At 33.8% G+C, this 12,520-nt stretch overlaps 1 protein-coding gene across 1 annotated transcript in view; it reads right to left on the reverse strand.

The window, feature by feature from the left end:
- Positions 1–414: 414 nt before the first annotated feature.
- Positions 415–12,520, reverse strand: part of LOC106137719 (homeotic protein Sex combs reduced) — a 39,409-nt gene continuing 27,303 nt past the window's right edge. The window contains exon 2 of the mRNA XM_013338623.2: positions 415–1,057. Within this exon, the coding sequence (XP_013194077.1) occupies positions 753–1,057 (305 nt within the window). The 3' untranslated portion in view covers positions 415–752. The remainder of the gene's footprint in view (positions 1,058–12,520) is intronic.

Raw genomic sequence — 12,520 nt, forward strand, 5'->3', positions numbered from 1 at the left:
TTTGTTACAATTTTGTAATACATAGTTGTTTTTGGATTTACCAAATTTACTTTATCCCTGTACATTTCCGAATTTGTCTCCCTTGTGACGGCCATCTTTTATTTTTATATCATCTATGTGTATCATCTTTATGAATGTTGAGCTGCATGTATCTAAAACACACTTCTACCTTACAATCTAGCCATCACAATGTACACTATTCAGTATTTAGTTTTTTCTTACAATTTTAGGATTATTATGCAAATCGAATTACAACTTATTGACTAGGTAAAATTCTTTCTACTTGCAATTAATTTATCAATTACCGTATAATGCAAATACGTCAAAACAAGACGGTAAAATTATTATACATTGATTTCATGTCAGAGATTTCTGTCACATAACAGTAGAAGATTATTAATAGACCCATAGATTAAGTAATATTATGCGAAGAAGATGTCACAATAACTAAGTTCAAAATCAATTGATCGGATGATGTTGGAAATTTTGTCTTAACACTTTGTTTTCATCACTGATTTCACTGCAATTTTGACGCACATTACCATCGTCTCTATCGTCATATGTAACGCCACAATAACAATTTTAACAAAATTAACTACACTAGAGAAATTTTTCGAACAGCGAATAACTGATCCAGTCTGGTTGCTGTACCCTGACTGCCTCAAGCAGTCAACATACATACAACCCCACATTATGGACGACTGTCTAGTTTAATAAATCAGTTATCCGCTGTTCGAAAAATTCCACTGATCCTATGCGGAGAGGTGCGCGAACTGGCTCGGGTGAAGATCAAACTGGTAGGGGTGGCCATACGGATTCATATGGTACGGGACTATGTTCATCGAAGCCATCTTATGTTCTTTCTTCCATTTCATGCGTCGGTTCTGGAACCAGATCTTGATTTGACGTTCGGTTAGGCAGAGCGCATGCGCGATCTCAATTCGTCTCCTCCGCGTCAGGTACCGGTTGAAGTGGAACTCTTTCTCTAGTTCGAGCGTTTGATATCGGGTATAAGATGTTCTCTGACGTTTCGTCTCGCCGTTGGCATTGACTGTACCTGGAAAATTTAAAGTGAATCCTGAGTTCAATCTGCAAAAGTAAAACATATAATTCTAATCGCTAGACCTAAATGTTTATCTGAGCGCCAATGAATTGTTGGCTCGATCGCTCGGCTGCCACGCTTGCCCGATTGTGATGTACGCTCGCGGCAACACGGTCGATTCATAACGAAAAATCTATAAAGGAACGTGGATGCTACACAACGATAAACTTTGATTTATACACGAGCTGTCCCATTTTTCTTAATTTATATCGTGCTACTCGCCACATTATGACATCTCCTCTAACGATTACTTTGGCACTGGTTAGTTCCTGTTTGTTTATGAAATGTTAATGTCAAGTCAAACTGTACAGCATGTTCACAAAACTCTGTGGTTCATTAAATTTGACAACCTGAAGGTAAATAACAATTAAACATGTTAGTTAAGCAGACAGCAACAAATATACATATATCTAATGTAATAAAGTATATATGCATTGATATACGAAAACCTAGTAAGACAAGTAGGTAAGTTCCAACTTGTGTCATGATTTCAATAGCTGTACACACAAATGAACGAAGTACAGTGACAGTGGCATTGCCGAAGGCAAGGAGAATCTGTATTCTCCTTGGCCGGTGGTATGGCAGCTCTGATTCTGAAGTCATGGGTTGCATGCCACACCTGTCACGCCGTGTCGACGGCGCGGCCCACCACTTGGTCCGGTTTGGACGCACGCCAGTAATTTCGTGATCGATACGAGGCCTGCCTCGACTGTGTCTACCAAATTAAACTGTGTCATTCATTACATTTCTTTAAGCAGCTCCCGCCACTAATGAACGAGAATCACAATAAAATAAAAAATGTACTTCAACCTGCTGGCATAATAAACATTTAGTTACACAAAAAAGTACCGGAATTAACATTTGGAATGATTGAGACTGTGCGTTTGACATTAAAGAAGAAACTAATAAATTCAGTGGAAGCGTCTGATACTTTCCCTTATTCCGTCCGAGATGTCAATCGCGCGTCAATAAAGATGTTTAAAAGGATATAAATATTCGATGTTGCACGAACTAAAGGACAACAAGTGAAGCCGCAGCAAAAACCCTACGCGATTGAAACGTTATATTGACAGCTTGATGCACAAACAACAGGCTGACAGCATTATTTTAACATAATCCTTGTACAGAAACGAATGGACGCAATACAAGTACATTTGAATTTCAATGTGAATTCACGAATAATATGGTGATGTTGATTAAATAGTCACCTAGTATTTCTAATTTAAATGCCCTAAGGTTGAAATGATGAGTAATCATAAAGTCAAGATAAAACGAGCAAGTGTAAAGGATACAGATGTCTCTCAAAGACATCAATAATAATATCAAATGTTTGAAAACAAAATTTTTTATAGATTATTATTGTCATCTTATACCTGCATGTATGTATAGCTTGCTGGAGTATCGTTATTTTTCTCGTTGAAATCACTCACTTTTATCATTCACTTATGACTCTTTCTTATAAAGGGGTACTCTATTAATCCTGCCACAGGTTTAGTTTCTATGATTTGGTTTATGGACGCGGTTCTCTTCTCCGTTAGTAACTAATCATATAACTAAACAAATTATATTTATTTATTATGAACGTATGTATCATAAAATGTCAACATATAATAAACTGCAAAAAAAGTAGGTAACACAATTTACCCTTTAATACTTCTTTAAAAGATCCAACTGATAATTTGGCATAAACGCAGTCACGCTTCGGAATCGGTAATAAATACTTAACCGTTTCTGATTACGATTTCTCTGATGTATTTCCATCTCCTGTGTAATTTATTCTGCTAATAAGTGGTTGTTACTAACTAAATGCATTCTCAATTTATTTTTGGTATCATGAATCGTTCATCAGATAGTTTAAAAATCAGTTAAACTAATTGTTTAACTGCATTTATATAAAAGAATTGCATCACAGTTTTGGTTAGGTATAGTTTGCATCAAATTTGAGGTAACAACAATGACTGAAGATTCTTCAGCTTGTGACGGTTTTTTTTATCGTTAGAGTAATAATGGTCTTACTAATAGTATAGTGGTGCTGTAGTGTAGTGGTGATGATGCATGCAAATAGTCTTGCAACTCGTGTTCAATTCCGCAGATCGGACAAATCCGAAAGAGAAATTTCGGAAAGCGGATCCCAGTGTCCGAAGAATAGTAGCGGAGGGTGCAACTAGGAATACGTATTACTAACGCATTTAAAGAAAATGTCTATGTGGTCAAAATTTCGTATAAAGGTTTCAAAATTTTAGTTAAGAACATAAAAAATACGGTCGGCTATCTGCTTGACAGCAACTGTCTAACAACAGTTAATATAAGTAAGTAATTCTAGGTCACAGGCCATTGATATTCATTGAGCCTGAGTCTAGACATATTGCATGGTCGAATTTTAAACGAATGACATCGCATTACCTATGGATGAGTCTAAAAAATTTGAAATCTAAAATAGGTAGTGTCTGGAAACAGATCTCTTTAAATAATTCAGATTTCTTCAAACATTTATTCTTTCTATACCTAAATAATTCAGAATTGCAGGTAGTTACTTAAGCAGCAGGAAGCTCAACACTTGCAATGGAATATTTTGTCCTATTATCTTTGTCACTTAACTTGTTTCAGTTCCTGTTTTTGAGGTTTTATTTAAATACCGTCTTAGTGATGTTCTGCTTATGAGCCTACCCCTCCGGGAAAAAGGTGTTATTTTATGTATATATATGTATGTGATACTCTGCTTTTAAGGAATTCATTTTCAAGAACAGTTACCCTCATTATTTTACCCACACCATGTGTGACAAAATAAAGGCCAAAACGACCATTCAGACACGTAACAATGAAAAATCGACCATTTTACATCAATAAAGTAGAAAAATACAGTCATTAATTAAAATTTATGGGCTACTTATAATTATGAAGTGTAATTTTGAGATATGATTAATGTATAACGTTACGTTTAAAATAAAGAAGGGGGCAATGGAAATCTGTTTGGAATATTTTCGTCGATCACACATTTATATCTTTCTATCAGCATTCATACTTAATAACGGTCGGCTTCGGATATGCCAGCATAAAAATGTTCACCGATAAAACATCAAAGGAAACATGACTAATGATATCTAGATGAAAACAGAATACATGCAATAAAAGTGTCACATATGTTTTTTATATCTCTATGTAGGCTGGGTGTTTAATTGTTTTATGGCGATAAAACAAGGACATGTTAGCAAAATATTGAGTGTAAGAATATAATATTTGAATTTTGAGCTTATAAAATTAAACAGATTATTTAACGGGTTGTATTCGAAAAATTTTAAAAATGTAAGGAACATTACTACTATAACTGATGTCATCGTTGCTCCCTATACAAATTTTGGCATCCATGCCGCAGTAAGCTGCTTCTTCCTCCTGGCTTTAGTCCAGGTTGCATCTCCACTTCTCTGGAGAAGAGCCTGGGGTTTGCCTGCCTTTGACCATTGATTCTGGATTGGGTGAGTCAGGTTTTTACACAAAGCGACTCCCGTCTGACCTCCGCAACCTTTTCTTTTCCTTTAGGGGAATCTAACCCGTATTGAATCGATCATAGTTACACATCCAGTTGCTTGTATGTGCAGGTTTCCTCATGATGTTTTCCCTTACCGTAAGAGCATCGGTTAGTATTCAAACTAATGTACATTCCGTAGTAAGCTGCAAAATACTTAAATTGTAAAATTCTGATTTGACAGTTTAAGACCATAATAGTTTTCATTATATCTACACAAATTTCAACACTAGTAAAATCAGTTCCATGAAACGAGAAAGCTTGTTGTGAATTCCGATTCATAAAAAGTTTTCTAGCTGCACTATTTATGTCAAAATATTTAGGATTTGGTATAATTTTAACAGTTTTCCTATCTATCACAAATTCGTCTTAGAAACTGACTACGGCTAGTGCATTCGATGATTTTGTTCATTCGTATTATCGATTTTGACTTACTTCCAAGAACAGAGGGTAGTTTAAGTATCTAATCAGATGAGAATGGATTCTCAATCAAGAGTGGGTTTAGCTTCTATTTTGTACATTAAAATTAATAGTTTTTCAGTGTTAGTACAATTAAGTAACAGAATAATAAAACCGTTGCCATGGCGTCTGAAGAACCTGAATGTATAACATCTGCTTATTACGTGGCACTTGGTGCATCCTAAGCAGGTCATCCAGATATTCCGCACATCACAGACACATTAATCATGAGCCTTTTGAATTTTAATATAGTGAACCAGACAGTTTCTGATTTTGACACATTGTGATGTACTTACTTAAATAGTAAAATATTTCTGTTGTACTAAATAAAAATAGTATGTAAGTAAAGCCGCTTCTAGATAAATATAACCCTTACTATTCATAAACCAAAACCTATATGATGGGTATGTTTAGGTGACTATATATGATACGTAATTAATTCCCACCTCTAAAATCAACTTCTACAGCTTGCTACGCCATTTTATGTATGTTATGTTTAGGCAATAATATAAAAAGTAAGAAAAAGTAGGTGCCTTACAAGAAGAAGATAATTATGTCTTATTATTTGATTGTTGTGGAAACCGGGTTTTCAATCATATTGATAAAACATCTTAAGTCCAAGTAGTTTTTGATAGAATCCAATATATACCCACTAAAATGCCGATGATATTTATAGAGTGACTCTTATATACATAATATGATGGGTGGCCAGCGAACTACTTCAGAAAATTACTAGTAAGAGACAGTAACCAGAGAAGCTAGCAATTTTGTTAAATGGTCCAGCCTTCAAAATGGAAGCAACGCCTGCAGCGCAACGAGACTGGATCTCATAACGCTTGATGAAAATACTATTTCAAAAAGTAAAAGATTTGCCTTAGTTTGCTTACATTTAAATCAGTATTATATAGAATGAAGAAAACTTTCAAGGTAACATTACTGAAACAGTAATTAAACGAATTGAAATTGAAACACAAGTGACAAAATATAAAGAAAGATCTAGAGAGATGAGAACTGGAAAAATCAGAATATTAATAAAAAATCAGAGTGGTGTAATTACCGATAAAAAATCTTTCATAGATTAATCCACTTCCAATAAAATACCAAAATACTAAATTCTACTAGGTCAAATTTGGAAAATATGAAGAGGTTTGTATCCAAAATGAGCGAATATTGATCGAAAAGAAGTAGGTGAAAAATAAAGAACTAAACCAAGTGTAAAATACGCTCAAACAAGCCGCGGTCAGATTACTATGGAATATTTTTGAGCCAAGCGGCAAGTGAATGATGCGAGTCCAAAACGAAATGCATGTTGTCCATTACTATGCGAATATATTCAAGGGTGTCTGACGTTGATATGTGATTTGGCTGGATTGATAACATCAAGAAAGCAAGGTGCTGATATAAATTTACTTATTTTAATACATTTGGTGTATTATGTCATACTTTTGTCATCCTTTCATCTTGTGTGTTAACAATGAGTTCATTAATCGTCGAGGTGTGTTGCTATTTATCTTCTTTCATTGGCTAATATATCTATCAAATTTTTGATGAATTACGAATGATGTGGATAAACAGTGTCATTGGATGTCACCACGGCACATTTGAAATGAAAAGTTGTTGGAACAGAGTGAATTATTTGCAATTAAATAGTTACTAGATGTCATTAATGCTTTTAAATTGGCATATTTGGCTATTACTTTAATGCTTTTGTAAATATCGAAATATTCCTCTTTCAAATTTTCATGGAGAATATTAGCTCTGTCTGCCCTGTAAGGGATAAATATGTTTGTATTATTTGAATACGGAATATATCGGAGATCACTATCCATTAATCTCTTGATGTTTACTCAATAATAATAATTGTTGAAAATAATGACTATTGCAAAAGCAAGTGGAAAAAATAACTTTTTAAAGATACCTACGATGAAGTCGGCAAAGGTGCTATTTTATGTTAAGTTATAAATAAAATAATACAGCCGTAATCAGCTTTTCCGCTTCTACTGGTAATGGATTTAATGTAAGATATTTGCAACTAGGTTTTGCAATCCCTTTAAAGATCAGCAGGCCACGGAAATTGCTTTAAAATACTTTGTACTACCTCTTATATTAAGCAGTTTACTGTAAATGTTTTTTAATTTTTTTTGTTATATCTAGAGCTGTAGAAGAAGAAAAGAAATATTCAAAATTTTTAAATTTTGAACATGTTTTTTATTGTTGTATGTTTTAAAATATGTATTATTTTCGTTCATCTTTTTGATATTATTGGAAATCGAACTAAATTGTACCAATGTTTATTCCTATTACCTGTTTATTCATAAAAATATTTAATGACATTTATAAGGCAAAAGGTATTTTAAGCATCTACTGGTGTAAACTCTTACGGCTACCATTTTTAACATTTTATGTATCTGTCCACTCGTTTTTTATGCTTTTGTATCTCCGTTCTTATCATCGCAATGTGTCACGTCCCTCGGCGCCTCTTTAAGAAACTTTTGATTTACTCAACCTGTTCGTCTCCCTGGATCTTGTCCCGAAATAATTAGGAATTTGCGCGAGTTAAATACGAATTCCATTTTTAGAAACACAGACTTCATTGCAGATCGAATAATTTAAATCGTCTATTTATATATTTTAGAGAATATTAAAAAAAAGATTTTAATTTACTGTAATGTAATGTAAATCTTTATATTTTGTTGGAACTGGTATTCTATTTTGAACTATGTAAAAGGTTATCTCGATCATGAAGTCAAACTAATCAATTTTTTAAATAATAACTTCAAGATTATTTTATACAGGTAGATCCAGATTTGCTATTAATATGTGCTCCAGTTTTCAAGCATATACTCAGTAGGTATGTTTGTTATTCAGTACTGCTGCTATTATACATTTCTTGTATACTTCGAGTCGTTGAAACATGGCGATGATGTCTACCGCACGCATGTTCCAGTTTATGTCATCAGTCCTTATGTTGCCTGTTGTCAGTGCCTTAACAACTTGGCCCAGTGCCTATACATGTGAGTGTACTCAGATTCTAAAGGCAGATTAAAGAACACATTGAGCAAAGAGCTGGATTAAACAATAGGCTAGTACTTGGAGCCAGTGTATTTGCTATCTCATTATCTACCTGTAAGAGATCTATGTTAAGTACAGCACCATTTGGTTGTATTGACAGTGATAATAAATTTAATATTTTCCTATGGATCTGATCAATGCTTGCATTTATGTACATGTTGATAAAGCAAAATCTGTATTGCGATATATGCTAGATTTCGCTTTTTATACAAAAAAATATCAAAATTCAAAAATTCAAAATTCAAAATTTTTTATTCATTATTATAGGATATTATTAAATCGCTTAATAATTGTCGTATGGTTTAACAACTTGGTTGACGTCAAATGAATTAGGTACTTAAAAACTAAGTTTACTGCCGCTTCCAAGGCGTCAGTGCAGAAGATCCTTCTATAAGTTTTTACCTAACTAATAAATGAGTACTATGTTACACATATTTATACTTAACCACCTAAGTACCTATTTTACAAGCATAATGTCTAAAATGTTTTTTTGTTTTCTTCTCTAAATCATAATGTCAAATAGACTAGTGACCAGTGCATGCCAATCAGCATTTTTAACATTGTTAAATACTTTGCCAGTCGTGCCCAATACTTTACCAGTGTGAACTATACCTATAGATCTAATTTACGCTAGAGCGGCGTTCCAGTAGAATAAAGATCAGCTGATTGTGCGCGCACGACGCTAAATACTCCAGTTTCGTGACTTCCAATAGGATAGGAGTTGATTCTTGCGTTCGTGAGCACCAATCACGAAGTAGTATCAGGGACACTGTTACAGGGGGTTTTAGCTTTGTAATTAAAGTTGTTGTTATTGGTCAATAAATCAAACATAATTTTATCTGAAAGCATGACTTTTTTATAATGTATAATTACTTACTGTTAATCCAAGTACTACGTAAAATAAGTACTGAGGGTATTACTCGAAACACTTCCCTTTCAATCGTATGACATAACTCATACTTGAAATTTTAAGAAAGGTAAGGTATAGAGACGAGACTTTTTGTATGCCGGTATGTCATTTAAAACTGTCATGAACATTGGTACTAAAACCATTACTTTTTTTCCGCTAAAAATTTAGAAGACCGTATCTTAACAAACATAAGAGACGTCCTGTATCACCTTACAGTTACTGCATGTATATCCTTACTACTACAGTAAACATACTATAATAAAATCTAATACGAGTTTCAATGATAACCTATTGAAGCCTAAGCGATCTATTTCAGATGTTCCCGATCCGATATTTATTGATCCGCTTCGTAATTACTGTGTTACGGTCCGTATTGTACTCGGCGAAGTATGACTTTTGATGTTTTAGTTAATTGACAACTAAAATTAGCCAACATAAATGTGATCACACCTCTTTCCCAGAGATAACTAGAGATTATATCTCCCCACTTGCAATAGTCATTTCTTTGACAGTAAAGGCAAACATCTGTTATAATATATTATGGTATTATAATATTATGGTAATACGTGATAGAAAGAAGTAGTAATTTGTATTGTAATGGTTTAATATTATATACACAATTTTACAGAATTTTTATTTGATTGAGTCCTGGGTTGTGGTTAAAGGCAGACCCCGGGTTTCTCTCTTCATAGAGAATTAATTTTTCATTTTTAGTAAAAAGTCAACAATTTAGTCTACATTATTCTATTATTTTATATACGAAACCATAAGAACTTAATTGAGTAACTGTTAGAACAATTATTCCTTACATAACTAGATCTGATGCGAAAAATTGGAAATTTTAGTTAAACGCTGTGGGTGCTGCGGACAATATCTGGTATTTTGTATATCTTTAAAATACCTTTAATGTTTTCCACAAAATCACGATACAATCTCTGTACCCGATCCATAGATACTATGTTGACTCAAATTGCTTATGACAGGCTGTCTGTACGACCACATGACAATAGTAAACTTGAGATTGCTTATCTACAAGACTAATAACCTATCTGGTGGATATCTTGGAAAACCGGTGTGTCTGGTAGGAAGTAGGAAACCGTGTGGACGCGTTTGATTTATGAAACTGTATAGGTAATACGCAATTCGTGGACAAATTACATGTAAGTACTTGTAACATTATGAAGTTTATCAACAAGTTGTACTTGCTTTGTTGTTATGTACAAAATTTTGCATTGCTCAAAACTAATTAATAAATCAACTAATATTATATCTTTCGTTAATGAGTGACCAAAAGACAACATACAAAACAAACAGGCATAGGGAGGTGAAATTTGGTGTTCATAATATTAAGATGTGTTTGAAGCATTTAGAAGGCCCATCTCCAAATTCTTATGAGAACGAGGAATATAGGTTCGAGATATACGCAGACGAATCTGCGGGTAGAAGCTAATAAGAACATAATAAGTACAAAAGGCGGCTTTATTAAACTGTTATTATTGTATTCATTGCATAGTTAAATACGACTTATGTAAATCAGAAAAGACACAAGTCAAGCTTGTAAGTGTTTCAAGGTGGCAAAATAAATCTTATCAGAATGAAGCGGATTTCTAATACGTACTCTAATTATTTTTAACCTTCAAATACCGTCATCGCCAAATACTCAAGCTATTTATCTTATGTTATTGCTTTCAACGGAAATTACATTTTTGACAGTAGTTAAAACTATGAGAAAGCGAAATTTAAGAGCACCGGTATTCGAACTTGGTATAGATCGATAAGCGAAATGGATATGTACAGCAATAATAAAGAATTTTTATTATCTAAATAAAAAAATATTTTCTCAAAATAGTATTAAATTCTCTGGACGCTAATGGAGACTTGTGTAATTTTTAACAATTTGCAAAACAAGATAAACTTCCGAAATCCAGGCCAATCAGTAATTCATTTTCCATTTACCAGGCCTGGTATCAAACCCAGGACTATGTGATACAGAGGCAACTTAACGACTGGGCCAGCCAGCCCGGCCAAAAGATGCGCCTAAATTGATCGGTTCACAATTACAGCGGCCACCAAACCCGTGAGAGCGGCAATAATTTAAAAAATATCGTCAGTAAATGATGCAATAAATAAAATTTAATAATACATACGCCCAGCATCATGTGCGGAAAGCTAATTGAATATTAATTTTGTTAAATCTCGTCTGACGGGTCGGACCTATGCGGTTTTATTTATAACTTAACTGGGATTGTTTGGCAATACGTACAAAGTTTGTTTGAATGAACTTCGAATTTTTATTTTATTTATTGCCATCATTTTAAGAGTGTTCTTTAGTAAGTGTCATACCTCGAAAACGTAACCAATGATGTGAATTGGGCTCGATGTCATGCAAACTAAAAGATACCCCGCTGATGTATTTAGTTTTGCCAAGAGAAAAAGATGAATTGTTTTTTATCTGAAGACCAACCAAACAACGGCTAAAATAAAAATAAAAGCACTGATTAGTGCTTTTATTTTTATTGTTTCGCCTAACATTTAGATAGAAATAATTTTATTTGGATATCTACCTACATCTCAAACTTCTGCAATGTAAAAATTTTAGTTTGTGTGTCACATGGTATAAGATTTACAAAAAAATTGCTAGGTGCTAAGATTTGAGCCCAATTATGCAGCGTATTTAAAATGTACATTCATGGATCAAAATAAACTCGTATTATTTTGATCCATGAATGTACATTTTAAATTATAGCGTCAACATAATAATGTCTAGATAAATCTTTATGCATTGGAAATTATACTGATGCATTAAAAAGTACTGGTCATCGAACCCATGCAAACATAAGTTTTTGTTTCCAATTTATCATGAAACAATCCTAAGTTGTTTTTAATATCTGGTCAAATCCAAGAGAAACTGCATCATTGTTGCCGGCCACACCTCTGGCGGCAAGCATTACAAACACCTTCCGTTTCTTGTAATTTATTACTTTTATCTCAACCACGGTCGCGGTCACTGCGCACAAACAAACGACATCTCGACAATAAGACAAATCGACCGATTACCAGACACTACCTGCCTGGTGGGTCCGACCCATGCAAATTTCCAAAAAAAAAATTCGCCATGAAATAACTCTCATTATCACTCCAAAAGAGAGTAAAAGTATAATAGGCTCGCCCTCACAAAGACGCATTAGTACATTAATTACTGTGACACACGAAAGAAAGGCTTTTTCAAACTTTCTTTCGACAATAGTATTTTTTTTTGAGCATTCAATGCATCTGACCTTGGCTATGCACGCGAACGTTTCGCAACATTTGTTAATTTTCGCACAGACTTTGATTTATACGACCCCCAGGAGTGCTTTGTTGTAATAGTGTAGCCAAACCATGTTGTTTTAAAGACCGCTTGCGGTGAATCTGTAACAAGAGCACTAACACAAAAGGAAGACGTTACAAAGAA

The sequence above is a fragment of the Amyelois transitella genome, chromosome 10 (genome assembly GCF_032362555.1).
Source record: "Amyelois transitella isolate CPQ chromosome 10, ilAmyTran1.1, whole genome shotgun sequence".
Taxonomy (NCBI): Eukaryota; Metazoa; Arthropoda; class Insecta; order Lepidoptera; family Pyralidae; genus Amyelois; species Amyelois transitella.